The 27,198-nt window shown below is 45.1% G+C and overlaps 1 protein-coding gene across 1 annotated transcript in view; it reads left to right on the forward strand.

Annotated features, from left to right (window-relative positions):
* The first annotated feature begins 207 nt into the window (after positions 1-207).
* LOC144930983 (A disintegrin and metalloproteinase with thrombospondin motifs 7-like) overlaps positions 208-27,198 on the forward strand; it is a 92,185-nt gene continuing 65,194 nt past the window's right edge. Inside the window, exons 1-4 of the mRNA XM_078854815.1 lie at positions 208-1,018; positions 2,495-2,952; positions 17,128-17,284; positions 26,357-26,571. Coding sequence (XP_078710941.1) covers positions 868-1,018; positions 2,495-2,952; positions 17,128-17,284; positions 26,357-26,571 — 981 coding nt within the window. The 5' untranslated portion in view covers positions 208-867. The remainder of the gene's footprint in view (positions 1,019-2,494; positions 2,953-17,127; positions 17,285-26,356; positions 26,572-27,198) is intronic.

A 27,198-nucleotide genomic window follows, 5' to 3' on the forward strand; every position in this document is an offset into this window, starting at 1 on the left:
ACCAGCTGCGGATTGCTCCGTTTCACAAAGCGGCACATTGAGGCTCCGAGCCTCCCAAAACATAAAGGGCACGCAAACCCCTCTCCCCTACCTCCTCCCCTCCCACACAAACGGCCACGCAAGCTCAACCCACTCACAAACAGCGCTCGCTCTCTTGATTTGTCCAGCCGCAACTCTGTTCTCGGCACACACCCCTTGGTCTTCTCCTCCCCCCAACCCCCGGGTCCCGACTGACTGACGCCCTTCAGACAGCCACACTTATTAAACTTTTACTCTGTGGGTCTCGGGGCGACGTGCATAACTGCTTTTCAGAGTCTCGCAGAGAGAGAGAGAGCCACCACCCCCGACATTCACCACCCCACCTCCAAGCAAGTCTGGCTCGTCTGGGTTATTTCAAGTTCGCTGCGTGAAAAAATTGTGGTCTGGCAAGAGACCTGATTCACGGAGCTCACTTAATTAGTCTGGGAGTTCGGTTTGGGGGTTGCGCCCGTCAAGCCTCTGTGTGTGCAGACCGTCTCAAACAGGAGATTCATCAGAGCCGCCGGGAAGGCGGAGAAGAAGAGGAGGCAGCAGCAGCAGGAGCAGCAGCGGCGGCGGTCGTTGTTGAACTTTTGAAAACAAAGACTGCTCACGCCATCCACCACCCCGCTCCGCTCCGCAAACCCAGCCACCCGAAACCCCACACCACTGCTCATCTAACATAGCCCCCCCCCACACCCACACACACACTTTCCCTCGTTGCATCGAGAGACCGACCGGCGGCAGCTGTTTTGTTTCCGGGCCGACCGACCGAGCGGACGGACGGTCAAAAGGAGAACCGTGACCGGCGAAAGGACACCCGAGGGAGGGTCACGCGCACCCGCAGGCATGCGGCCCGCGGGTCCCCGAGCTCACGAGACCGTCATGCCGCTGGTCGTGGCCCTTCTGGTCGCCCTGGGTGTCGGGGCGTTCGCTGCAGGTGACCTCCCCGACAGCCACCCCTGGGACTCGGCCGACGCGACCTCGAGCCCAGGAGCAGGTGTGCCCCCCCCCACACACCTTTGACCCTCGCGGAAACTCCGTGTGCGTTCTGGATTGAGGTGCGTGCGTGCGTTGCGTGCGAGCTGACCGCCTGCAGTATGTGTGGAGTTTGCGTGTCTTCTCTCCCCGTGGTCGCGTGGATTTTTTTTTTCTCCGGGTCCCACCGGTTTTTCCCCTCCGCACTTAGAATCAATTAGAGTGTCTTGCTACTGCTGTTAATGTCCACGTGATGAGCCCACTTCGTTGAGCTATCATTTGTGGCCAGGTCGCTTCTGAAAAAAGAGCTGTGTAGCTCAGTGGGGGCCTTACCTGGTGAAATAACAAATATGTATGCGTGCTTTTCTTGTACTGTGATAGCAGTTCCCTTGTTTCTCTGTTAGTTTTTACTTAGGATGTGGGAGCGACTTCTCACGAGGCGGCTGTGGGGAGTTAATAATGGACTTGTCATGGCACTCCGATAGCACCGAGCATCACGGGACACTGAGATGCTGGATATCTAATCCGGGCAGCCACCTGTGTGATTAGCCTGGCTCTCAAGTGCGTTGACAAGTCTCAGTGCTGCCACTGCAAAGAAAGCACACGAATTGTTTCTGGCTCTGAGGGTAAAAGTTTACAAGGTGTATATGAACTTTGGAATGCCAAATTACCAGGTAGTACAGATTTACGTATATTGGCATTGCTATATGTGTTTAGTTTTCTGCTGTGTATGTTTTGTATTACTTACTGGTCAGTCATGGACATAGAGTGAAATATCTGTCACGTTTGTCAAGCGACAAGTCAAATTGTTAGATGTGGGAAAACGTTAAATCAGGGGACTGCTGGAATTGTGTCAACGGGGAATGTTTTTGAGACTTTAAAATGTGGTTTTAAATATAGAAAAATGCCGAGAGTTGGAACGTCATGAGGTTTCCTGTTATTGAGAACCAGCTATTTGAGACAACAACTACAAAACGCATGGAAACATAAATAAACGTAGAGCCAACTCACGTAACCTTAACAATAAATAATGAAAAAGTAGATTTTTTTATCTGTAAAATAACCACTGCATACTTCAAATAACATAAAAGCATTTTATCAACAAAATTACAATAATTAAACAACATTGCAAGTATCCTCTATCGTTGCCAGAATTATGAATAGGCATTGGCCAGCACTGGTGCCGTGCTGCATCATGATATGTATGTTGAACTTCTTTCACACCGTACATAGCCAACCTCACTAATCGGAGGTATGGGGCAAGGTCAACAATCTAAACACAAAAAACAGTTATCAAGAAATTAGTTTTCAATCTCGATTATTTAACAGTGCATAGCTCCAGTGGCTTCCTAATATCGGAAGAAACAGCGTTCCAGACGGCCGCAGAAGCGCATCTGAAAGTGCGTGATGCGGCGATCGTCTTTGCTCTTTGCCTGTTGTTGACATCGTTAATCACAGCGCAACATTTCCCCTTCGCCCGCTCTCATTTCTCCTTCAGCGGCGCTGGGCGACTACGAGATCGTCCACCCTGTCCGCGTTGCCGCCTCGGGCTCCTTCCTGTCCCGCCGCGTGAGCCACCACGCCCGGCCACCCCACAACCGCAGCCCGCAGCGCCGGCACGCGCCCTCCGGCGATCAGCCAGCCGGCACGGACCTCCCAAACCCGCCGAGCCTGCCGAAACCCCCGGAGCCTCCGTCGGTCTTCTACAACCTGAGCGTGGGCGGGCAGCACCTCCACCTGCGTCTGGAGCTTAACCAAGGCCTGCTTGCGCCCGGGTTCCTGCTGGAGCGCCGGCTGGACGGGAGAACGGGGGGCCCGGCTGGCGTCATGACGAACCGGTCTGCGAGGGTCAGCCTGGAGCGGCCCCGCAAGGGGAACACGTGCCACTTCCTAGGCCGGGTGCTGGAGGGAGGCAAGGAATTGGGCCACGCCGCCATCAGCACCTGCACTGGCCTGGTAACGTGGCGTGTTAAGTGCATACTTGAATCTGTATGTGCAGAGCAATTAATCCATAATAGAGGTTTTTTGGGTTAGATCGCGTAAATGTATAAATGTGTCGTAAAAACCCGCCACCACCCGACACGGCCAACTAGTAAGGGTTGTCACGTAAGCAGAACGTGGCCAATTCGTCACTAGTACAGCACACCGGTGTGTTGGAGAGCCAAGCCACAACATTACAATCTGGCTGTCGCCTGATGAAGCTAGTTGTAATTACTGGCCTACGCGTTAAACAGAGCGTGGTGGGGGTTTGCTTTAGCTACTCCGGTTTCTTCCCATCATCATAATCAGCCATGATGCAACTATCTACCTCGCTCCTGCACACAAGGCGATTTCATCGTTCCCTGCTTAAACAAATGCTGCTGGAAAACTTTTGTATGCAAGGTTCATTTTCCAATGGAGTTAAATGTTGTTTGATTAAATATTTACGTGGTAAAACACAGTATCGTTTATTCGTCCAGTTGCATTAAATAGCCTTATGACTTATACATATTCTGTTAGCGTAATGCCGCGGTTTTCTCTGACCTCGTTAGTTTTGTTCCACATGCAAAAACAATATTATCGTTTAGAAATCTGAAAACGGGACCCACTTGAAAAAAAACCCCTGGAAGGCTCCGTGAGGTTTTTCTGGATTAAGCAGTCATATTATTATCATCTCATCACTCCGTTAATGAATCCCCCGCCTCTACGTGATGTTTATTCATTACCTTGTACAATATAGGTTAATCCAAGCAAACATATCAATGCTCTTTGATCCTTTATACTTAAAGTAGCTAAACGGTAAGCTCGGTCCCTTTATTTAATGCAAAACACACAACATAATTTCCATATGAATGATTTATTATTGAGTTATCAATGGGGAGAGGTTTGCCCAAGCTGGCATTTCACATGGCCAGCGATGCCTTCGAGCAGAGGAAATTCTAATTTGGCTCTAGACAGCGGATGAGTTTAATTGGTTTGCGGGCCAGACAGCACAACGATCTGATCCTCAGACTGTAGCAGGGCACCACTCAATACACCGTGGATTTATAAAGAATCAAAGTGCAATTGCATCTCGAGGATGCTATGCGACAGAGAGCGGAGCGACAGGTCAAGGGGAGGTGGGTGACCGTGCGACCGGGAAAATGTAACAGATGTTCTCTTCACGTTAACGGGATGTGTAGAGCAGAGGGATTTTGTGTAAACGATGGTCAAAACACGTTGCTATGTAATCAGAATAACGGCAGCAACAACATAAATCCACAGCCCTTTGCAAATCTGCTGCAAAGTATGGACGTCCAAATTCTTTCGCACCGCGCGTAGCCAACCGTGCGAATCGGAGGTGCCGTGTTGGTCTCTGAAGTTTTTGACCGTGCTTCACCCAAGCTGGTCAGTGTGGGCTGGTGAAGGAAGGAGGAGGAGAGGTGACCAGAACCGATTCTGATATCTCCTGTCACCGTTAGTTGGAAATTGAGCTCAAACAAGTATAACCCGTAAAAACAAAGTTTTTCACTATAAATCCTTTATATGCGTGGCGGCTAGAGTCCTCTCGTCCTCTGGCTTGAGATGGTTGCCACCTATGGGTCAGATGATTGTCTGGCAGCATTAAACAATTGGTAATTAAATATAAAAAAAAATTCCCTAAACAGTGTAAAATTTTGGAAATATTTTTTCACGAAAATGCATTGTCACGCACAACGAGTCTGTGTGCAAAATGTCAGCTCGATTGAATCACGGGAAGTGGGTTAAAAAACAACCAAAAAAATTGCACGGTCCTAAGCAAGCAAGCGAACTTAATATAAAGGATTTAAAAAGAGATTGGTTCCATGGTAGAGCATGTATATCAAACACTATTTATTGATCCCGGAAAGTTTTACTGAGTCTTAGGTGGACACTGAATTTTGATGCTTGGCCAATTCCATTTGTGAGTACTGTAATTGGCTTGTGGGAGGAAACCGGAGTACCCGGAGAAACATCACACATATTAGGAGGTAGCACTCAATGCCTTGCACAGATAGATTTAAGAATCCATTGCTGCATCGCCTACTCCTGATTACGTATCCGCCCAAGGGTACGTACGAGACGTGGTATTCCCCGGGCAGTCGACCACACACAAGTACTCACCAGGCCCTACAACCTGCTTAGCTTTCTAGATCCGATGAGCTCGGGCGCATTCACAGTGATTTTATTTTCCGCGACCAATGTGGTTGGCACGACCGCCAATGGCTGAGTTAATAAGGGTTTTGAAGGGTGCAATTTACGCCTACGAATCAAAGCTTAAAAGACCGAGACCCCCCCCGACTGAGGCGGAACTCTCTCAAGGATTAATTTTCGGCAGGAGTGGCATTTCCTCTCCTGGGTCGGTCTAAACAAGGGGCTACGGCACTCGTTTCATGTTCATCAGAAAGGAGGGGGGGGGGGTGACCGCCCACTGAGCCGAGGGCATCAGGAGGAGGTCTGTGTTGGTCTGGCAATAACGAGAGAGATGTAGAGGCACAGCCAATGCGTGCAGCCCTTTGGATCGAGGCTCAGAAATGAGGAGGGGCTTGTTTGACTTTGATTCCCGAACTTCAGATGTGTTCGCACGAGGAGGGGGGCATCTTTTGACAGCAGGAATCACATTTTTCTCGTTTTGCTTCACGTAGGACGTTTATTTATTTTGTATCTGTGCCTTTGTGTACTTTGCTTCAATGGTTCCAGATATGCTCCACCCTGGCTATTGCTCCATTAACCTGATGGGCTTTGTGTATTGTCCACAAGCAGCATTTTGAAGCCTCCAGGAATGACGGCACAATCTTACTCTGACTGGCCTGATACATAACAGAACGCTCCTTTTGCCAAGCACAGTGCGCTGCTGACTATTGACAGGTCCTGTTAATATATATAGGGCTGAAAGCGGAGTTTGAAATTAAACTTTTCTATTGCTTCCACATATCTCGAATGCATCTAATTTAAATTTGCATGTTATATATTCCTGAAGTGTGCCAGACCGCACCGTTTGACCAAAAGAAAAAAAACACGTATGATTGTTTTCCTCATGTTTATTTAAATTTCTTGAAAATGCAGTGCCACGGGGAGAGAAAAGATAGGCATTGTGCCAGAATGAACAAGGGGTGGGGGGGGATCTTTGTAGACCGCCACCCGCTCCTCACCCCCAACCTCACTGCCAAGCCGCAAATATCTGGGTCAATCCCTGATACAGCGTGTCAGCTGTGTTGGTCTGTATAGTGCCACATGTCTTGATCTCAGGCCTGGCTGTCTCAACAGCCACTACCCTGGTCCCAGGAGATCCTTTAGTTACATAGAGCAACTTTCCTCGGTTATGTTTAATGTCACTCTTGCTTTTCCCAGCAGAATGGGGCTTTCTATGTACGACACTTTTTGTTCACAGAAAGCCATAACAGTCTTTGCTGATGTCCCAATGGGTCCTCGTTCAGACTGCTGCCCCTTGCTGCCCCTGTGCGGTTCTTCAAATCCAACACTTTCTCTAAATGATGAGAGAACCCATCACGACAGGAAACTGCATGCAGGATGGAAACAAACAGATTTAACAACATGCGCACAAACGTGTGATGACAATAACAATATAGATACATTTTTTTTTATATCGCGTGAATCACTCCGGTGCATCTCATGGAGTGTATTCGCAAACGGCACGGAGACACAACTCCCATCACGTGCTGCATTCCCGTTACGTGACCACCACATTGCAAGGGTGAGAGCACTGTACATGCAATTTTGGTGGTCACATGACGTGTGTTGTGGTTCTGTGTTTCTCAAAGCCAATGTGTCCAGAGCTTCCAGTTTGCCTCGTTTCCACGGCAATCTGGGAGCGAGCTCTATTGTCCCACGAAGAGGCCAGAAATGACGCAGAGCAACTTGGCCAAGGCCCGGGTCTCTACACTCGACACGGAAATGCACAGGCATGTAACAAATACATCGATTCATTGAGTGAAACGGTATCTTATGCTTCAATTACACAGCTCTTTGAAGCCACAGGCCACATTCACCACAGTCATAACATAAGTAATTGATTCTTGAATCAAATAGTGACCCTGAACCATGACAATTCAATCACGGGGGTGGAGAATCATTTAGAGATCGAGCAATGAGGCCCATTCTTTCTGTTCCATCACGTGCTCTTCATCCGTCCCTCTCCAAACCCTCCACGGTTGAGTCATGACTGTAAATCAATTCTAAACACACGGTTAATAACGTATTTATTCAGACCCCTATTTTATGTCTCCACGTACAATATAAAATACTTTTGATTTAAAGCGTTCGTGACTGCAGGGATTCATATTCTTGGTTCTTTCGGTAAAGTCACGTAGAAGGGGAATAATAAAATAATACAAATATAAAACAATAAAAATTCCCACGACGTTTCGACTGCAACACAAGCAATCATCGTCAGGTGTGAAATCCACAGCAAGAAAATTTATAAAAAAAAAATTAATTTACAAACATAAAACTATAAACATTCTCACGACGTTTCGACTGCAACACAAGCAATCATCATCAGGTGTGAAATCCACAGCAAGAAAATTTTAAATGTATATAATATAAAATACGTTGTAGTCGTCCGCTTATTGGCTCTCCAGACAAACGCTATCCAGCAGCATCTGTTGAAGCAAGCAAACGCTGGACCAGTTTCAGCCTTCAGGGTCTGATCATCAGGCTTGCTAAACAGATGGTGTTGGGTTTCAGGTGTTATTGACAAGAGCATTTAGTGTAATACGACGTGGCTCTGTTCAACGCCAAAAGCAATTTTGGATACAAACTCATTATGTGTTATTATGGTACATTATAGGTAAGCCAATAGGAAGTCAATAGGCCGATGGACTAAAACATTTAATTTGTACGTGGACACAGAATGGAGGTCTGTTTATACGTTATTACTCGTAATTCTCCATGGCGATGCATAATGAGCTGATCGACGAAAAAATTATCAATTGCACTTTCATCATAGGCATGAGTTCGATTATAAACTGCTGCATTTTAAGTTATTTTTGAAAACTATTTTGTCCGTGTTTTTTTTTATGAACTCAGCTGGGAAGGCTGTCTTTTTTTTTGCACGGAGTTTGAAAAGCCATTTTTTTACTGAAATTCTAACTGTGTGTTGAGTTTGAAGCCATTCAGCGATATACGGGATTGCCAGGTGGATTCCAATTCTACCTCCTGCAAAAGCGCGCGCGCGCGTGTGTGTGGTGGCAATGTATAGGACAACGTTCTCACGCTCTTCCCCGTTACGCACCCAAAAAACCGTAACAAACGTCAAATCGGTGACGCTGTAAATTTGCGGCGGTGCACGAGGCGGGTTTTTCCACGCCGCGTGATGTCGCAAACGGTTGCGGACTGGCCCAGATATAAAGGTGAGTGGTGGGGCTTGAGCAGGAAGCCCGATGACCAGGTTTCTACAATCCATTGTGATCCGTACCAGCCAGAAAGGGCTGCTATGTAGACCCAGTAGCTTCGCAGTTCCCATTGGTTATGGAAACCAAGGAGTTGGTGACAAGGCTGCAGTCCGCACTGGCTCGAGTTTTTTGCATCCCACACCAGTCGAGGCTAACGATGGAGTGCAAGTGAAGTGATGGGAACAGTTCGCAGCGCGTTCAAATGCGAGAAGAGAGATGGTGGAAGGCTTGGGGAGGCCTTCATCAGCAGCGGATAGAACGTGGCTTACGATCATGAGTGGAGGCGGAGAGGGGGGGGGTGAAGAAAAGATTTCCAGGCGTGTGCAGCTGGCCACATCAGGCTCCCCTCTCCACCATCACTCACCACCATCACCGCCGCCACCACGACCGCCACGAACACCCCAGTCCTCATTCTGCCGCCATGCAGCCACCGTGTGTTTACGTTAAAGAGCACTTCTGTTTGGTCTCGCCTGTTTATATATTTCCAGAACAGGGAGGAAAGCATTTTTTTCGCCTTTTTTTCCATGCAAACACGTTTCATTTTTAAACAACCGTGTCTGCGGGCTTAACAAAAATATGTATTTCCGTATTGTGCGAGTGTTCCGAAATTATTCCACGTGATTTGTAGTTGAAAGAAAGAACACGTTTTAAGGTCTAATGCGCATAGCACGATAAGATCACTGTTACGAGAAGCACCCTTGGGCTGCTAGACAAAGAAATACTGTAGCATTTGCAACCGCACAATGATAAAAACACGCGAAAAATAATGATGATGATGATGCGTCTGGTTTATAACCCAGTTTTCTAGCCAAAGATTTTAGAGCATGGGCAGATTTAAAACAGCAAGCATTTGAGATATGTCTTACGACAACAATTAGCAATGTTTTCGGTTAATATTTTTCTCCAAAACTAGGTCCATACTTTTCTTTATGCATATACATGACTTAGCAAAAATATGAAGCGTTAAAGGTGCAGCCGTGAAATGTCTTGCTCGTACAACTGCTGACTGGAAGAGCCTCCACTCGCGGAAGCCCCAGAGAGCCCCTCTAAAGGTTATTCTGGCCTTCCCTTCCATGCTGATCAGATATCTTGAGGTGGGAGTCCACACAATTCACCCCACCACACGTGGCCTGACCGATCATAGACTGACTGTGTCCCCATTTAAACGGTGGCGAGATGTTAACTACCTCGACTAGTATATAGGAGGTCGAAGGTTTGTCCCGACCCTGACACCTATATATTTGAAGTTTGCATGTCTCTTTCCCCGTGGTCGCGTGGATTTTTCTCCGGGTCCTCCGGTTTTTACCTCCACGTTTAAAATCAACATGCTTTTTAGAGTATTTGGATGCTATACATTTCCACGTGATAAGCCACTTCGTTAAACTATCATTTTGCGACCAGGTCGCTTAAAAATAACTATATAGCTCAGTGAGCCTTACCTGGTAAAATAAATATAGTTTAGTTTAATACCGCTGGGTGGATATGAGCGGCAGGAGATCGGACGAGCAACAAGCGTGGTAACCATCACACCACGGCAGGATCCCGCAGAATCAAAACAGGTGATGAATGCATTTTCGGGCCAGAAAAGCGCCTTCAGTTAACACGTTTTGCCGTTCCCTCTTACAAATTATTAAACTTCGCACACGTTTCGAAACGGCGCTCCCGCACGCCGTTTCCTTCATTTTCCAGTGGCACAAAAGTCGCATTTTTATTTTCTCCAAAAATGTTCCGGAGCAGGCCCATTTCCAAGCGAGAGGCAAGCAACCCCAGGGGGGAGGGGGAATATAAAAACAAATTGACGTCGTCGCTCTTTTTACAACCTTTGCTGCTGAATTGGTCTTGGTGTACTGTGAGAGGCTACCGTTGACGATGGGGCCCACAGGAGTATAGCTATGAGATGGGTTGCAGTCTATAGCCGTGATCAACCCACAATAAATCCTGCACTGGTTGCAGATTTGGTAATATCCATATTTGGGCAACGTGTTTCTCCTTTCTTCTTCTTCCTTCTTCCCCTTTGTTATGTTAAAGTATATTTCCTCCTAACCACGTGGACGCCTACTTGGGCCGGCGCCAAGGTTGCGGGGAGCAGCGGTTGAGCAAGCCGCCTTGCAACAAAGAGTTTTTTGCTTTTCAATACAAAGGTGGGACAACTAGCTCTGTGCACTCATGGTGAGGAGCGGTTAGCGCTACGCTGCGCTACGAATCCGGCGACCCAAGTTCGTTTCCCGCTCATGCCCAACACCAGGGACGATTATCTGAACCGGTCATGGGCATCTTGTAAGTCGACTCAGCCATAAATCAGTACTCGGTGCGGTGTGTATACACATCGCCGCTCGGGAGACAAAGGCGGACGGGCGTGGTGCTGGCCACCCACTCCGTCATGTGCTGTGGCAACCTTCATAGTTGCTCGCTAACAACACTTGTACCAACAAAGTCGATGAAGGCTATACGGGGGATCTTTGTCTTGTATTCACGACTGTGAATCCGTTTGTTTTTAATTACTCAGGGACTCCTCTACTTACGAACGCGTTCGGTTCTAGAGGTCTGTTCGTAAGCCGATTTGTTCGTAAGTCCAACTTTACTTCTGTCGATTACAAACATGTTGTACGGCGTGTGCACTAAACACGGGGAACGGCTTTAAAAATTGTATAATCTCCTGTAGATGTAGATTCCACTACTTCTTCATGTTCTGCAGATGTAGATGCCACTGCTTCTTCATGTTTTGCAGATGTAGATGCCAATGGTTCTTCATGTGGCATCTACATGACATACAAACAGGTTTGTTCGTATCTCCGTAAGTTCGTAAGTCGAATAATCGTAAGTAGATGAGTCACAGAGCGCTACTGCGGCACAAGGCAAATAAACATACTTGTGTAACTCCAGAGCATCGCCTATTAACAAGGGTAGAGCGCCGCAAAGATGACAATAAGAACAATTGCTTTGCAATAGACCTCTATCATCCAGCACTGGGGAGTGAACTTTCACGCTCTGCTAATTGCTGCAATTCAGGGGTTGTGATTCATAAAGAAAAATCACGATTTAAAGCTTTCGTGACTGCAGGGATTCATCTTCTTGGTTCTTTCGGTAAAGTCACGTAGAATGGAAACAATAAAAATAATAAAATAAAACAATAAAATAATTCTCACGACGTTTCGGCCACAACGCAAGCAGCCGTCATCAGGTGAAGACCAGGTCTATTATGTTTTATTTTATTATTTTTATTGTTTCCATTCTACGTGACTGTACCGAAAGAACCAAGAAGAAAAAAGAAAAATCAATTCATGTAGCAGCCTCTAGCGGCTGCAGGGGCGATGTAAACTCGATTGCATACCGTTCGATGTGCGTATCGTGAGGTTAGAGGGTCTGCGTTAATTAAGAATCAAAGCTCATTGCGCCCCGAGTTCACTCTCAATGAGGTCATTGTGTTGCCTTCGCGGGAACAAAAAGTTGAATGAGTGCGGGCTGCAGTTCCCTTTGAAATTTTTTTTTATGGCAGATACATTTTTGGAATGGCCCAAATGTTAAGCAAAACCATCTTCTTGCATTTTTCGATTTAAAGCTTTCGTGACTGCAGGGATTCATCTTCTTGGTTCTTTCGGTAAAGTCACGTAGAAGGGAAGTAATAAAATAATATTATGTTTTATTATGTTTTATTTTTATTATTTTATTACTTCCCTTCTACGTGACTTTACCGAAAGAACCAAGAAGAAGACATCTTCTTGCATTAGAGCTTTTACTCTGCATGTATGTACGTTGAACGTCTTTCGCGCCGCACGTAGCCAACCGTGCTACTCTTATGGAGTCTCCGTATATTGTTCCCTCCCTTTACAATTCAAGTAACCGGGGCAATGAGTGTTTTCTTTAAGCGCGACGAAAAGCACGACGGTTAAAACACGTGACGCTTTAACATCGCGCATATTTATAGCCACGTTTAGAGGAAGAAGAAAAACCAATCCCTACCCCAACGAAACGGCCGCACTCAATTTTTGTGGCTCGCTGTTAAACATGTTATGAACCTGAAGTTCTCTTTGCAATTTGTTTTGTAGGCTTCTAAACACCCCACCCACCACACACACACACATTGTTTAGACTACGGGGGTACATACTTTTATTTCTCTTCCGAAAAGAAAAAAAATCCGATTTTATTATTTTTTGGAAAAATATATCCGACCGGTTTATTGTGCCGCGTGTGTTGTGCGTGTGCTGCGTTTCCCGTCGTTGTTCGTGATGAAGAGCACTTGGTACGCCACGGCAACTGGCGGTTTTGCAGGGCCCCCCTTGGCCGTGGCAACGCTCGGCACTCGCGGAGTTTGGCTTTGCGGAAAATACTGCGGATAAAAATAGGCGCGTGTGAGATATGCGAAGCGCCCGCGGGCATATAAACCGCTACGGGAGACATTCCACTTTTGCCTTCCATCAATTTTAGGCCACAGTTGTTGGCACGTTATGCCAGGCGCGCGTTTACCCGCACCCCCGTCTGTGGGATATCGCTCTATTTTAGACCGAGCGCAAGAGTACAGCGGTTTGTGATAACGCTAACGATAGTAATACCGAGGGAAGCAAAGTTTCGGCCAAAGTGAATGAATATAGCAAATCTTCTTGGTTCTTTCGGTAAAGTCACGTAGAAGGGAAGTAATAAAATAATAAAAATAAAACATAATAAAATAATTCTCACGACGTTTCGGCCACAACGCAAGCAGCCGTCCTCAGGTGAAGAATGAAACACCACCAAGCTTGGAGCGTATATTTAAGCTGGGTTGGAGGGGGGGGAGGTGGGAAGAAGAGCGCCTTCTTCCCACCTCCAACCCAGCTTAAATATACGCTCCAAGCTTGGTGGTGTTTCATTCTTCACCTGATGACGGCTGCTTGCGTTGTGGCCGAAACGTCGTGAGAATTATCTTATTATGTTTTATTTTTATTATTTTATTACTTCCCTTCTACGTGACTTTACCGAAAGAACCAAGAAGATGAATCCCCGCAGTCACGAAAGAAGCTTTACATCGGAATATAGCAAAGTGTGTACGAAAACGATTAACGATGTGCTTGTGTTCAATAAACGACACATGTCGCTATTTTAATACGCGAGATGTAACGTCCCCAACGTGTGTTTCCGCAAAGCTTATTTCAGACCGCGTGTGTGTGTGTGTTAACTAAATGCGTTGCGGTGATCGTTGCGTGCGGTTGCCTTCGAAGCGATAATTTCCGCAGTGGTGCGTTATAAACAAAGTCAAGGCAACTTACAAAGGTCCCCGGGTCACAGAGTCATGGATGTGAATGTTCTCTCATTGAGCTCCTGCAATAAAGGCTTTCCACCACCGTTGTACTGTAACCCCCTTTCACCATGTACACAAGGCTACCTTTGTCTCCCCATTACTAATGCGCATATACTGCAGCAGCAGGTACTCATTTTAGGCTGAGATGTCTCGGGGAAATTCCCAGGCTGGGTTTAAATGTCGATTTGCGAGTTGTGTTACGAATGAGTAGAAACTTTACCCTGGTTTCTGGAATCCCGAGTGCAGCGCACTCAATTGCCGCTATATCACTACCCCGCAAATGAAAAAAAAGATTCAAATGAAGATTTCCTGCACGGTATTAGGAATTCAGATTGCTGGGGCAAATTCTGTGAGCACACGAGATGGTAATGTGGCCAGCACTATACTTGATGTTCATTCACATCCCGCACCAGATAGTTATGGTTGAGTCAACTTAGTGCAGGCCCAGCACTAATTATGATACCACTAGCTACTCGTGTTAGCCAAGGCTGTGAAAAACATTTCCAGATTGCTGTGTTCATAGTGCGGTGTGCTAACAACTACACTACTGCTTACCATTCATACACTCACAAAGGCAAATATTCCCCCCGCTGTAGCCTGAACAGATAATTGGGGCAAGTGTTTTTTAACGTGGAGCATCTATGAAGGTCACCACGGCACACGCCCGGCCGCTGTTATCTCCCCAGTGATGATTTTCAACACTCCGCACTCGGTCTATATTTACTGCTGGGTTGACCTCGTTGATGTCCAGGTTTTGGTTCAGATATTCGTCACTGGTGTTGGTGGCCGTGAGCGGGGATCGAACTCAGGTGGTAGAGCAGCACGTTAGCCGCTACGCTACAGCAGCCCACGTCACACATTTTCAGGTGTGTTATGTAACTTATAACGAGGACTGCCTGTCCATCCTGAAAGTGGTTATAATGAAGGTTCTTTACATTCGCTAATCTGTGCAATTTGAAACAACAACAATGCACGTCTGCAACATGTAACTTGTTTTATGCGCAAAATTTTTATTCACATAATGATTTATGTAGCCATTAAGTGAGGAATGATACATATTAAGCAGAGCAGACGATGTTTTACATTAATGCGATAAATCGAATTTCATAATATATTCAAACAAAGTAAAGGGAAATGCAATTTATATAATGTTTATGTAATGTTTTCTAACGAGGGAATATTAACAGTGTAAAGTTAATTGTCCCACTTATATAATTAAATTTCTTTCGCGGTCCACGCATTTCAAAGTACGAATTAACTTCAGTAAAGCTTGATAGTTGTTATCTAGGTAATGCAGGGGGTGTTTGCGCGTATTTAATTTCACGCCGTAGAATGTCTGAGCGGGCCCTGTTTAGCAAGCCATCCATTAAGGTGTGAAAATCAGACACGAGGACACATTTTGTCCTCATGAGAATTCATTTGCGTTCAAAGCGATGGGCAATTTTAACAGCATCACTTCCGATGTGTATTTTTCTTCTTCGAGTTGTGCTGCATGTTGTTGGGCGCGTTGTCTGGATGTCTCTCTCGACGTGCGCGCAAACATCTTCGAGAACTTCGGGTACTGAAGCGAAACGTCGAACATCGTGCCGAACGACGTGCCGCACAGTACAACCGATCAGTTCGCTCAACCAATAGTGACATTGGCCAGGATCAAATATCAATTTTCTCTGGAAGAAAAAACAAAACATGTGCGCATCACAAAACCGCATTTCCAAAATGATATGATATTAATGCTAACATTTTCCAAGCTCTGTGTTCCTCTAAATATATTAAGATGCTTTCAGCCAATGAATGAGTAATTATACATGTGGGAGGAGCACACCGAGAAAATCCACGCATGTGATGGGACAGCAATATTTCCCATACAGAAGAGACAGATAATATGAAGTTATGTTTTTGTGACATGCTTGACTTTTGTCCACTTTGCACTCCTATAGTTTTTTGTATCGTTTGTTATTGTGACTTGCTGACCCGCCCCGAATGGACAACTATGAAAAAGAGCGTCATAGCTCGTTGGATTCCTCCTGGATAAATACAGATTCTGATTCTGATATTATTCCACGTTTTCGCTTTACCGAATTATCCTGGCAAGCAATGCAGGGTGCGGCACCTCTCCACCCACGGGAAGGGAGTTTCACAACATTTGTGCGATCCACCGACCTTTGCCTGCCCAGTGCGTAGCCACTACCGCCACAGTAGCCACCACAGCTCAGCTGTTGTTTAAACCATGAACCTCATCTTAGACGAGGCACTGTAAACGCCATGCACATCATTTTTATACAGTCTTCAGTCGCAAACATCACATGCATTTAGGTTCAGTATAAATAACTGATGCACAGTGCACTAAAGGCCACATGAGCCTTTTAAAACTTGAAGAAGCATGTTTTGCACGCTATTTTTACTTTTATTTTTAAGTGAATAAATATTTCACATTTGCTTCCAAATGTAATTCCCCTTCGGCGATGAAGGCCTCTCCACACCGTGGTCATGTGACTCGTTTGACCATACTTCACCACGCCCGTCAATGTGGATTTTAGTGAATTGGGGAACGGGGAGGGGGTTGACCAGAATCTGTTCAAATAAGACTATCCAATTTTTCTAAATTCTGCCTCTCCACCAATCTCCTTCGTTTTCTCTTCACGTTCTCCCAGCCGACTCCTCATTTCCACTTAGTTTTCCCTGACGACCAATCCGATTTGAATGTTCTCCACATTCAAATCCAATTGGACATGCCCGACGTCGGCTCCACCTGTGATAGCTCGTCACCAATAAGAATCGAGCACGCTCTTTGAACTCACGAACCGTTAGACGCTTTGAGTGTACATTTATTTGTCTCCTAATAGAGTTTTGCCTCTCGGCATCCCTTACATAAGGATTAGCATGGTGGACTTTCAAACCATAGTTTAACACGACGTAGGCTTTCGCGACCAATATCATCCACAATATAGGTTGTTTTGGGTTAGATCGCCTAAATATAACGAGACATTAATATTTACGCGATCTCACCAAAAAAAATATTGTGGATTTCAATCCAAAGATTCGATCTCTCCGTGAAGCAGTTAAAACACAGTTTCTTAAATGCCCTCTCTCTGTCCAACGAGCAGTATAAATGGGTGCACCGCAGTTCGTCCATTGTACCTATGTATGTTGAACTTCTTTCGCACCGTACGTAGCCAACCATGCTAATCGGAGGTACGGAGGAAGGACAACAAAACTAAGCACGTAGGGGTACAGTGTGGGTACTCTCACTTCTTCCAAGATGTCAAATACCCTCTAGAGGGGCTCTCCAGAGCTCCCTAAAGTGAAGGCCTTTCTGTCAGTGGTGGGGTGAACAAAAATGTGCGGACCTGCACCTTTGCCTTTACCCAGCGCTTTGTTTCTGCAAGTTGGCATGCGTCGGGGCTTCTTAGCCACGCCACCCAGCTCTCCCCTGTCCCTTACATCCTCGTGCTGTTGTCCCCCACCAGACGGGGCTGATCCGGCTGCCTCGGGGCGACTACTTCATCGAGCCTCTCACGGAGCCTCCCGGCCAAGGGACCGGCCAAGGGCGGCCGCACGCCGTCTACCGCCGGCACGCCGGGGCCAGCAGCCGCCCGCGCGCCAACGGGACGTGCGCCGTGCCAGGTGACATCCTAAATGTGGAGATTTGTACATCCACTGCACCGCAGCTGTAGCTGTTGTCATCGGGTGAGCTCCTCACACCGTGACCACCGCCGGCCATGCTGGTCCTCCGCTCGCAAGCTGCCCACACTGTTGTGGCAGGTGAGCCGTCATGTCACCGCATAACGGATGGGTTGTCAAAGCGCGCGCCAAGTGAGCTCTTGAGACGTGTCTGCTGGGCTGCCGTGGCACACGCCACGTGATCTCGTCGCTCTGCGTAGCAGGCGAGCCGCGGCATCGCCGGTTTACGCGCACAATCGTTGAAAGACGGTTGTGTTGAGTTTTCGTTAATTGTGCTTATGCACCGCTGTCAACGCAGTATCAGAACAGTTTTTGTATAATTTAGAAGCGATGTAACTTCTCACGTGAACATGTTGAATAATGTTGTTGTTTATGCACATGTCTATTTTATGATGATGAGCTTTGAATTTAGAAATTTTGTGTCCCAATCGTGTAAACTGCGGGGGTGGTTGTTTTTACTCTCTTAAATATTTTGATTTTTTCCAGACATTGCTTTGTCAAGGGTTTTGCATCTTTCAGCATCGCTGTTTAATGATGTGGAGGAGTGTGAGGGTACTCCGTATCTCCGTTTAATAACCCAGGCGGCGCGTCAACAACTCCTAATCAGGACCGGGAGCCAACATCGCAGCCCACATGGGTGTCCGAGACAAAGAAACTAAAGCCCAGCAGCCACGGGACAAACACTGCTTGCCCTCGGAAAGGAAATTAATAAACATTCCTCGGCCAAGAGTAATGGTGACATTGACCCAGTGAATTACAGGAAGTTGCAGCTCAGGCTACGAGTGATCATTCTGTGTCCGGATTATGGTGGGAGTGGGCTAATAGAGAGACACACAAACACATAGATAACTTATAAAAATTGTCAAACAAACAATACTCTACAAAGCCTCCCACAAAAAAAATCCTTACAACCACGGGGGAACATGCACACTCCAAATATACAGGCGTCATGGTTAGGATTGAACCCACGGCCTCCTGTATACCAAGCGAGTTAGTTAACATCTCGCCACCATTCGTGTCCTTTGGTTTGAGCAGCAGGATCGATTCCTGCCCAGGGGATAGCACAACCCATCATCATTATCCCAAAGAAGTTGGTGATGTAGGCTTCGGCTGTGAGGTGGCCATGAGATGGCAGTACAGCAATACATTCTTAAATCTATCTGTGCCGAGCATTGAACCTTATCCTTTCATATCCGTGACATTTCTTCAGTTGTCTCATTTCCCTCCGACATGCCAAAACTCTTACAAATAGAACTTGGCCAAACATCCCATTGCAAGACTCTCCTGAAACTGGGTCTTGAGAACCCAGTCTGGCCCTTGCTCATTAAAGGACATTCATATTGTTGTTATTGTTATGACAAAATGAGGAATGCCTGTTGAGGTCGCACCATTTGGGGAAGGGTAGCCAACAGTGGTTTGTCCTGTTATAACAGAAAAATCCACACCACCATGGGGAGAGAGACATGCAAATTCCAAATATACAGGCGTTTGGGTAGGGATCGAACCCACGATCTCCTGTATTCCAGGCGAGGTAATGAACATTTCGCCACCGCGGCTGCTTCTGGTGACATCGTGCAGATTACAACCCGAGAAACACACGAGAGAGCTATTCAGCACGACCGCAAAAAAACCTCCGGCAAGTTGTATCCCATCGTGTTGTTCGATCGAGCAACCGTTTGGTGCTAGGGTTTTAATGAAAACAACAACAACCGCCGGTTGATACGATGACACGCTCCCCAAAACACACTTGGCCCCACTGTAAACATCTGTCGGGTTGCCTAACAGGCACTACGTCACGTCACGTTATTAGATAAACATGTAGATTTGTAAGTGCATAAATAATCACCACAGCCGTGCTAAATAGCACAGGATGTTCTTGTTCAGAGACATGTTTCATTCTAGATTTGAAGCTTTCGTGACTGCAAGGAATCATATTCTTAGGTTTTTTCGGTAAAGTCACGTAGGTAAAACATCAAAATTAATGAAAATAAAATAAAATAAAACAAAAATCACGATGCAGCTAATTCGGCTGTGACGGTCCCACCTGATGACGGAGACTTGTGTTGCCTCCGAAACGTCGTGATTTTTGTTTTATTTTATTTTCATTAATTTTGATGTTTTACCTACGTGACTTTACCGAAAAAACCTAAGAATAGACATTATTATTTGTTTCTTTCGGTTAAGTCACGTCTAAAGATAAAATAATAAATTAAATTAAATAATAGAATACGACGTTTCGATTGCAACACAAGCAATCATCATCAGGTATAATGAAATAGCGACATAAAATCTAACCATAAAACTATAGACAGACATATTAGCAGACAGATATCACCAAGATACATAGCGAGAGCAACACAGGTAACAGAGAGGGGTGATCGTCTCTGTGGGGTGGCCTTAAATAGACAGAGGGGGCGGAGGCAGAGAGAGGGAGGAGGGTTAGATAAAAAAATTAGCATATCAATGAGTGGTCAACAGAAGTGGTGCTGCGAATGCGATGGCACGGCAAAGTAAGCCTGAAAATCAGGAGAAGGACACACTAAAATTAAATAACCTAGTAAAATATCGAAATGTAATGTAATACAACACAGAGGGTCGGTCAACACACAATTAACGCATAGCCTGGTTGATTACGTATTTCAAAGATTGCTAAGTTAGAATTTAAGTGTGAACAATCTAAAGAGAGGACACAGGCAGAGAAAACAAGTCGCCAGAGAGAGAGAAAAAAGATAAGCTTAAAACTTCCCCGTAGAAGTGGTTCAATCTTAATTTTAGAACTTTCGTGACTGCAGGAATTATTATTTGTTTCTTTCGGTTAAGTCACGTCTAAAGATAAAATAATAAATTAAATTAAATAATAGAATACGACGTTTCGATTGCAACACAAGCAATCATCATCAGGTATAATGAAATAGCGACATAAAATCTAACCAGAAAACTATAGACAGACATATTAGCAGACAAATATCACCAAGATACATAGCGAGAGCAACACAGGTAACAGAGAGGGGTGATCGTCTCTGTGGGGTGGCCTTAAATAGACAGAGGGGGGCGGAGGCAGAGAGAGGGAGGAGGGTTAGAGAAAAAATTAGCATATCAATGAGTGGTCAACAGACGTGGTGCTGCGAATGCGATGGCACGGCAAAGCAAGCCTGAAAATCAGGAGAAGGACACACTAAAATTAAATAACCTAGTAAAATATCGAAATGTAATGTAATACAACACAGAGGGTCGGTCAACACACAATTAACGCATAGCCTGGTTGATTACGTATTTCAAAGATTGCTAAGTTAGAATTTAAGTGTGAACAATCTAAAGAGTCGATTTTATGTCGCTATTTCATTATACCTGATGATGATTGCTTGTGTTGCAATCGAAACGTCGTATTCTATTATTTAATTTAATTTATTATTTTATCTTTAGACGTGACTTAACCGAAAGAAACAAATAATAATTCCTGCAGTCACGAAAGTTCTAAAATTAAGATTGAACCATTTCTACGGGGAAGTTTTAAGCTTATCTTTTTTCTCTCTCTCTGGCGACTTGTTTTCTCTGCCTGTGTCCTCTCTTTAGATTGTTCACACTTAAATTCTAACTTAGCAATCTTTGAAATACGTAATCAACCAGGCTATGCGTTAATTGTGTGTTGACCGACCCTCTGTGTTGTATTACATTACATTTCGATATTTTACTAGGTTATTTAATTTTAGTGTGTCCTTCTCCTGATTTTCAGGCTTGCTTTGCCGTGCCATCGCATTCGCAGCACCACGTCTGTTGACCACTCATTGATATGCTATTTTTTTCTCTAACCCTCCTCCCTCTCTCTGCCTCCGCCCCCCCCCTCTGTCTATTTAAGGCCACCCCACAGAGACGATCACCCCTCTCTGTTACCTGTGTTGCTCTCGCTATGTATCTTGGTGATATCTGTCTGCTAATATGTCTGTCTATAGTTTTCTGGTTAGATTTTATGTCGCTATTTCATTATACCTGATGATGATTGCTTGTGTTGCAATCGAAACGTCGTATTCTATTATTTAATTTAATTTATTATTTTATCTTTAGACGTGACTTAACCGAAAGAAACAAATAATAATTCCTGCAGTCACGAAAGTTCTAAAATTAAGAATAGACATGTTTCATTTTGCGAGTCTCCGAAAACAATTGTCACAATTATGATTTGCTTCATATGAAACCCATCAGACACCCCGCATAAGGTCTCATTATCTTTGTATAAACAGTGCTTATGAATTGCTATCAATTAAGAGAAAAATATAAGCCTCAGTTTCACGACGTTTTTTTATAAGAACACGACAAGGTTCATCTTCTTGGTTCTTTCGGTAAAGTCACGTAGAAGGGAAGTAATAAAATAATAAAAACAAAACATAATAAAATAATTCTCACGACGTTTCGGCCACAACGCAAGCAGCCGTCCTCAGGTGAAGAATGAAACACCACCATTCATTCTTCACCTGAGGACGGCTGCTTGCGTTGTGGCCGAAACGTCGTGAGAACTATTTTATTATGTTTTGTTTTTATTGTTTTATTACTTCCCTTCTACGTGACTTTACCGAAAGAACCAAGAAGATGAATCCCTGCAGTCACGAAAGCTTTAAATCAAAATTCACGACAAGGTTGTTATTTTGCCTGGAAAATATATTTTTTATATCGATCATCCAAGAAAGCTTTGTTGTGCACCCCGGATAAATTATTTTTACATTGTATGGTCGAGTGTGAGGCACCATTGATAGGGTGTGCGTGGCTTTTTTAGTGTGACAATAATTTACTTGTCAATATAAATTTGTTGTGTCACTATCACAATGTCTGGGCCCCATTCTTCGTGAAATTGCAAACAAATTACTATTATCCATTGAATTCAAACTTGTTATGATTGGCTGAGAAAGAGCACTCGCTGTGCAAGCCTGTGTCCATTTCATCGACGTTAAATGGGAAAACTTCTTTGTATTACGCACATGAGACATGGCTAGCGGTAGCTGCTTGTTGCAGAGATTCACAGTTCGAATCCAGTGGCTGTCCTGGTTATCACTGCGGCGTAATTAACTGTAAAAATGCTATGCTCTGTCTGCTTCCCAGTGGACGTTAAACATCCCGTGACGTCCTTCGCCAAGTGTAGGCCATTGTGTGCCAGCCTCATGTTCCAAATTTTCCAATTAAAAAAAAATCGCAGAAATGACCAAGTAATAGCTGGCGGCGGCCACTGAATTTGAACCGTGAACCTCTGGAACGTGAAACCCCGTGCTGTTTTCCTGGGTAAACAAGCATGAATGAATAAATGACAATGAAATAAGATCACACTCAGCTGCAAACCTGGTGACCTGATGTCAATGACGGGTAGAGAGTTCAATCTGAACCGGTGCCTCCAATGATTCACAAGAAAGGTCAAACAGAATTTCATGCCCAAACCAGCAGTGGATTTACAAAAGGGTCGTACATCGTTATCGGTTGCTTTCAGATGCGCTTCTGCGGCGGTCTGGAACGCTCTTCCGATATTAGGAAGTCACTGGAGCTATGCGCTTTTAAATCATCTAGATTGAAAACTCATTTCTTAAGAACAGCTTTTGTGCTCAGTTTGTTGTCGTTCCCCCCGCACCTCCGATTAGCACGGTTAGCTACATACAGTGTGAAAGAAGTTCAACATACATACAGACCTTATGAACAGTATACAATTGTACATGCACAGGCCCTGCACTGCTGTTTTCTGTTGTCAAGCATTTAAAATCAAACCTCGTCTGGATGAAAGGCCACCTTTATGAGATCTAGAAGTAGTTCTCTGATGTCTGCTTCCGTGGAGCGTTCTCTTAACGTGAGACAGATGAACTGCCCTGCGAGAGTGCCAAATGGGTTCTTTCTCGTATGACGCAATGGCGATATCACAATCGGGGTGAAGTTTCTGGACAAACCAAAAATAACGTTGCATGTTTAGCCACGGATTTCATAACTGCCAAGCGGTGTTGGAAGCGTCACGCACTGTTGGTGTTCATATCTGCGGGCATCGTGTGTCGCCGGTCGACTTCCATGAAAACTGCGCCACTCAAAACAACACCGGAGATGTTAGCGTGGACTTCAATAACAATCAAGTCATTTCCCACTCGCTTGTTGGGTGTAATAAAGTGGCCACTTTACCCAGGGGAATTAAAAAATAAAACCCGGTGGCTGTAATTGGGGTAATTTAGGTGGAATTTGATCAAGTCAGCTGTTGAACCCCCCCCCACTTCCAGCCTCCTTTTGTCAGTTTCCTTCAGGTCCGGTGTTTATTTTGTGGCACGCAAGGCACCCCCCCCCACCTTATTGGTAATGTGCTGCACATAAACACAATTACAGAGGTCCTCCCACATTACCCATATACGCTGTTGAGGCAAGTGCTGTTCGCGAACACATATTGAGGCCATCACGTTCGCACGAGGCGGTGATGTGGCCAGCCAGTGCTGACGCTAACATACTGTACTATGCACCGCTCCAAGTACTCGTTGTCGGCCACTGGATAGTAGCCATGTCTTGAAATTTAACGCAAGTCACCGGGTTCGTGACTCCACTTGTGCCACCATTCCGCGCAGACACAGCTACGCGGGCTATACAAGTTTAATATTTGCAGCAGCAACAACCAAAAAAAACATTTTTCGATTTAAAGTTTTCGTGACTGCAGGGATTCATCTTCTTGGTTCTTTCGGTAAAGTCACGTAGAAGGAAAACAATAAAATAATAAAAATAAAACATAATAAAATACAATACGTATATTATACGCTGCCAATCTTGGTGGTGTTCATTCAGACGCTGTCTTTCCGACAGACCTGTTCTTCACCTGAGGACGGCTGCTTGCGTTGTGGCCGAAACGTCGTGAGAATTGTATTTTATTGTTTTATTTGTATTATTTTATTATTTCCCTTTTACGTGACTTTACCGAAAGAGCCAAGAAGACAAAAAAAATAACCCCACTCTTTTAGGTTATGCCTCACTGAAAATGAGTGCTGGCGCTCCGTGAAAATATGAGTTATTCATCAACATTTCCAACCAAAATGAAGGAGAGTTGCGCAAGCGAGAGTGGAAGAAGCACTTCTCAGTGTGTGTGGGCACGCTGGGGTGGCAATAAGATGGCCGACGTGGACTGAGCCCCCCAAGAAAACAAGAGACCTGAACCAGTAAAAAAATACATTTCGATTTAAAGCTTTCGTGACGGCAGGGATTCATCTTATTGGTTCTTTCGGTAAAGTCACGTAGAAGGGATGTAATAAAATAATAAAAAATAAAACAATCAAATAATTCTGTTTTATTTTTATTATTTTATTACTTCCCTTCTACGTGACTTTACCGAAAGAACCAAGAAGAAAAAAATACATGTTGGCGGGAAATCGAGCTTTCAGTTTGGTTCCTCCCATATCATCACCTGCGATACCAACTTACCATTTTGTAGGGGGAAAAGTATGGGGAGGGGGGGAGGGATGAGGAAGAGGAGGGGGTGTCAAGACCGAACATTGGAAACAGCCAGAGGTTGAGTGAGTTTCTGAGGGGATCAGATCTCCCCACGAGACAAGAACCACCGCTGGGAATCCCCGTCTGGTAATGACACCGTGGGACAAAACAAATGTGCAAAATCAACACTTCTGTTGCTTTTTACCGATCTCTTATCTGCTTTCATACAGATTGATTACAGCAGCTGCCATATCGGTCTATATTTTGCAGTCCGAAGCCATCTTCACCTTTGGATTACAGTGATCCCTCGTTTATCGTGGTTAATGGGGACCGGAACCCCGTCGCGATAGGTGAAAATCCGCGAAGTAGGATTGGCCCCCTAGGAATTTCCGTATATGTGTGTGTGGGTACCAGAATGTTTAAAATATGTATATTTATACTTTATATGTATATTTTACTTAAATCTATTTAATTATAAAACCTTAATATTATACATTCACTCTCTCTCTCTCATACGATACGTATTATGGTGTTCTACACTCACCAATGACAGTAGTATCTTGAGACTTGACTCCAGTAATGACGATGACAATGACGATGACAATGACGATGATGACAGACCTGTGCAGTTCGATGAATGTGATGATGAATGATGATGATGATGGTGGTGTTACTGCACAGGTATAATGAGGCCTTTAAATCAGTTCGAAAAATCCGCGATGCACTGAGGCCGCGAAACTTGAACCGCGAAGTGTCGAGGGATTACTGTAGTGTCATGGCCACACCACAATGCAATGCGACGCTGTGGAGGTCACGTCACCGGAGTAGATAGCTACAGACTTCATTTAAATACATCTCTATGGAAGTGAACGGTTTTCGCTTTTAATTGAGAAGATTTCTATGAGAGTAAATGGCATTCTCTTTAACAACAGTGAATGATAGTTACTTTAACATAACTTATAATAAAAATAAGCAATTTAACGTGGCTTTCACTTTAAATGTATATATTTTTAGTGAAAGTGAATGAATGTCGCTTTAAACAAAATATCTAAAGACGTAAACGGAGACGGATTAGGATGCATCAAAATGTTGTGCTTATGTAGATGTCTGTGTTTGACCAAATCATCTGATCAAACCTTGGAAGCTAAGCAGGTTTGAGCCTGGCTATTGTTTGGATGGTTGTCCACTATCCATAAAACATAACAACTGTGATACTGCATTGGCAATGGTACACAAGCACACATAAGAAATCTCAGCACAATCTTCCACACTCAGGATTCGCGCGCAGCTATTAAAACTAAACTATTACAACTAAACATTTTTTTTACCAGGTAATGCCTACTGAGATATGGCCACAAATGATAGCTCAACAAAGTGGCTTATCACGTGTAATTTAGAGTGGCCACCTACTTTAAACAGACGTTGATTCTAAATGTGGAGGACCCGGAGAATAATCCACACGACCACGAGAAGAGAGAGACACGCAAACTCCAATTATACAGCAGGCGTCATGGATCTGGATCGAACCCACGAGCTCCTGCATACCAGGCGAGGGAGTTAACATCTCGCCACGTTGTCCTCGTCCGCCAGACTCACCAGTGGAGGCGAGCCGGGTGGAGCTGCAACGCGAGCGCTGGGAGGAGCGGCGGAGGCGGGCGATGGTGCCGGGGAGGAAGATCGTGGGGCGCTCGCGTGAGGTCAGCCACGAGCGCTGGGTAGAGGCGCTCGTCGTCGCCGATGACAAAATGGTGGACTACCACCGTAAGGGCAGCACCGAGGCCTACGTCTTCACCGTCATGAATATGGTGCGGCGCCAGGAGCAAGGGCAGTGCTGATCTGAGTGTTTTGTTTTTGTTTGGCAAGTGGAGGTCGTGTTAGTGTGTCTTGTGTGTATGTGCGTGTGAGATACATCCGGGCAGATGAGGTTGCGTTATCTGGGTCATATGAACCGCATGTGCGATCTCCACATGCCCGAGCAATTTCTGGCTGGATAGAGGGGGCTAAATAGGCACGACATGGGCAGGGAACGAGATGGGCTGATGTAGTACAGGAGGATGTGGAGCTGGGTGGACTTGCTGATGATTGGTACCAGCGGTGTCAAGATAGGCCTCTGTGGAGAAGGCTTATAAATGACACTAGTGGCTAGTTAGAGGCAGCTGCCATTTTGCCCTAAATAAATGCTTACTCAGATAATTGCCCCAAGAGTCTATTAAGGTCTATAGGGATCTCTGTCTTTTTGTTTCATACACCACTCCCTTGTGTGCCATACTGCCTTAATAGGTGCTTTATAAGAGCACTTTCCCCTCTCCGTCTCTAAATGGGGCATCAGTGTTTTATATTTCCCTGCCTTTCATCACACCTCACTCCCTGCTTGAGAAGAATTTCCATTGTTGTTTTTAGATATTTTTTTAATCACTGCTCTGCAGTTGTGC

The sequence above is a fragment of the Lampetra fluviatilis genome, chromosome 3, assembly GCF_964198595.1.
Source record: "Lampetra fluviatilis chromosome 3, kcLamFluv1.1, whole genome shotgun sequence".
NCBI lineage: Eukaryota > Metazoa > Chordata > Hyperoartia > Petromyzontiformes > Petromyzontidae > Lampetra > Lampetra fluviatilis.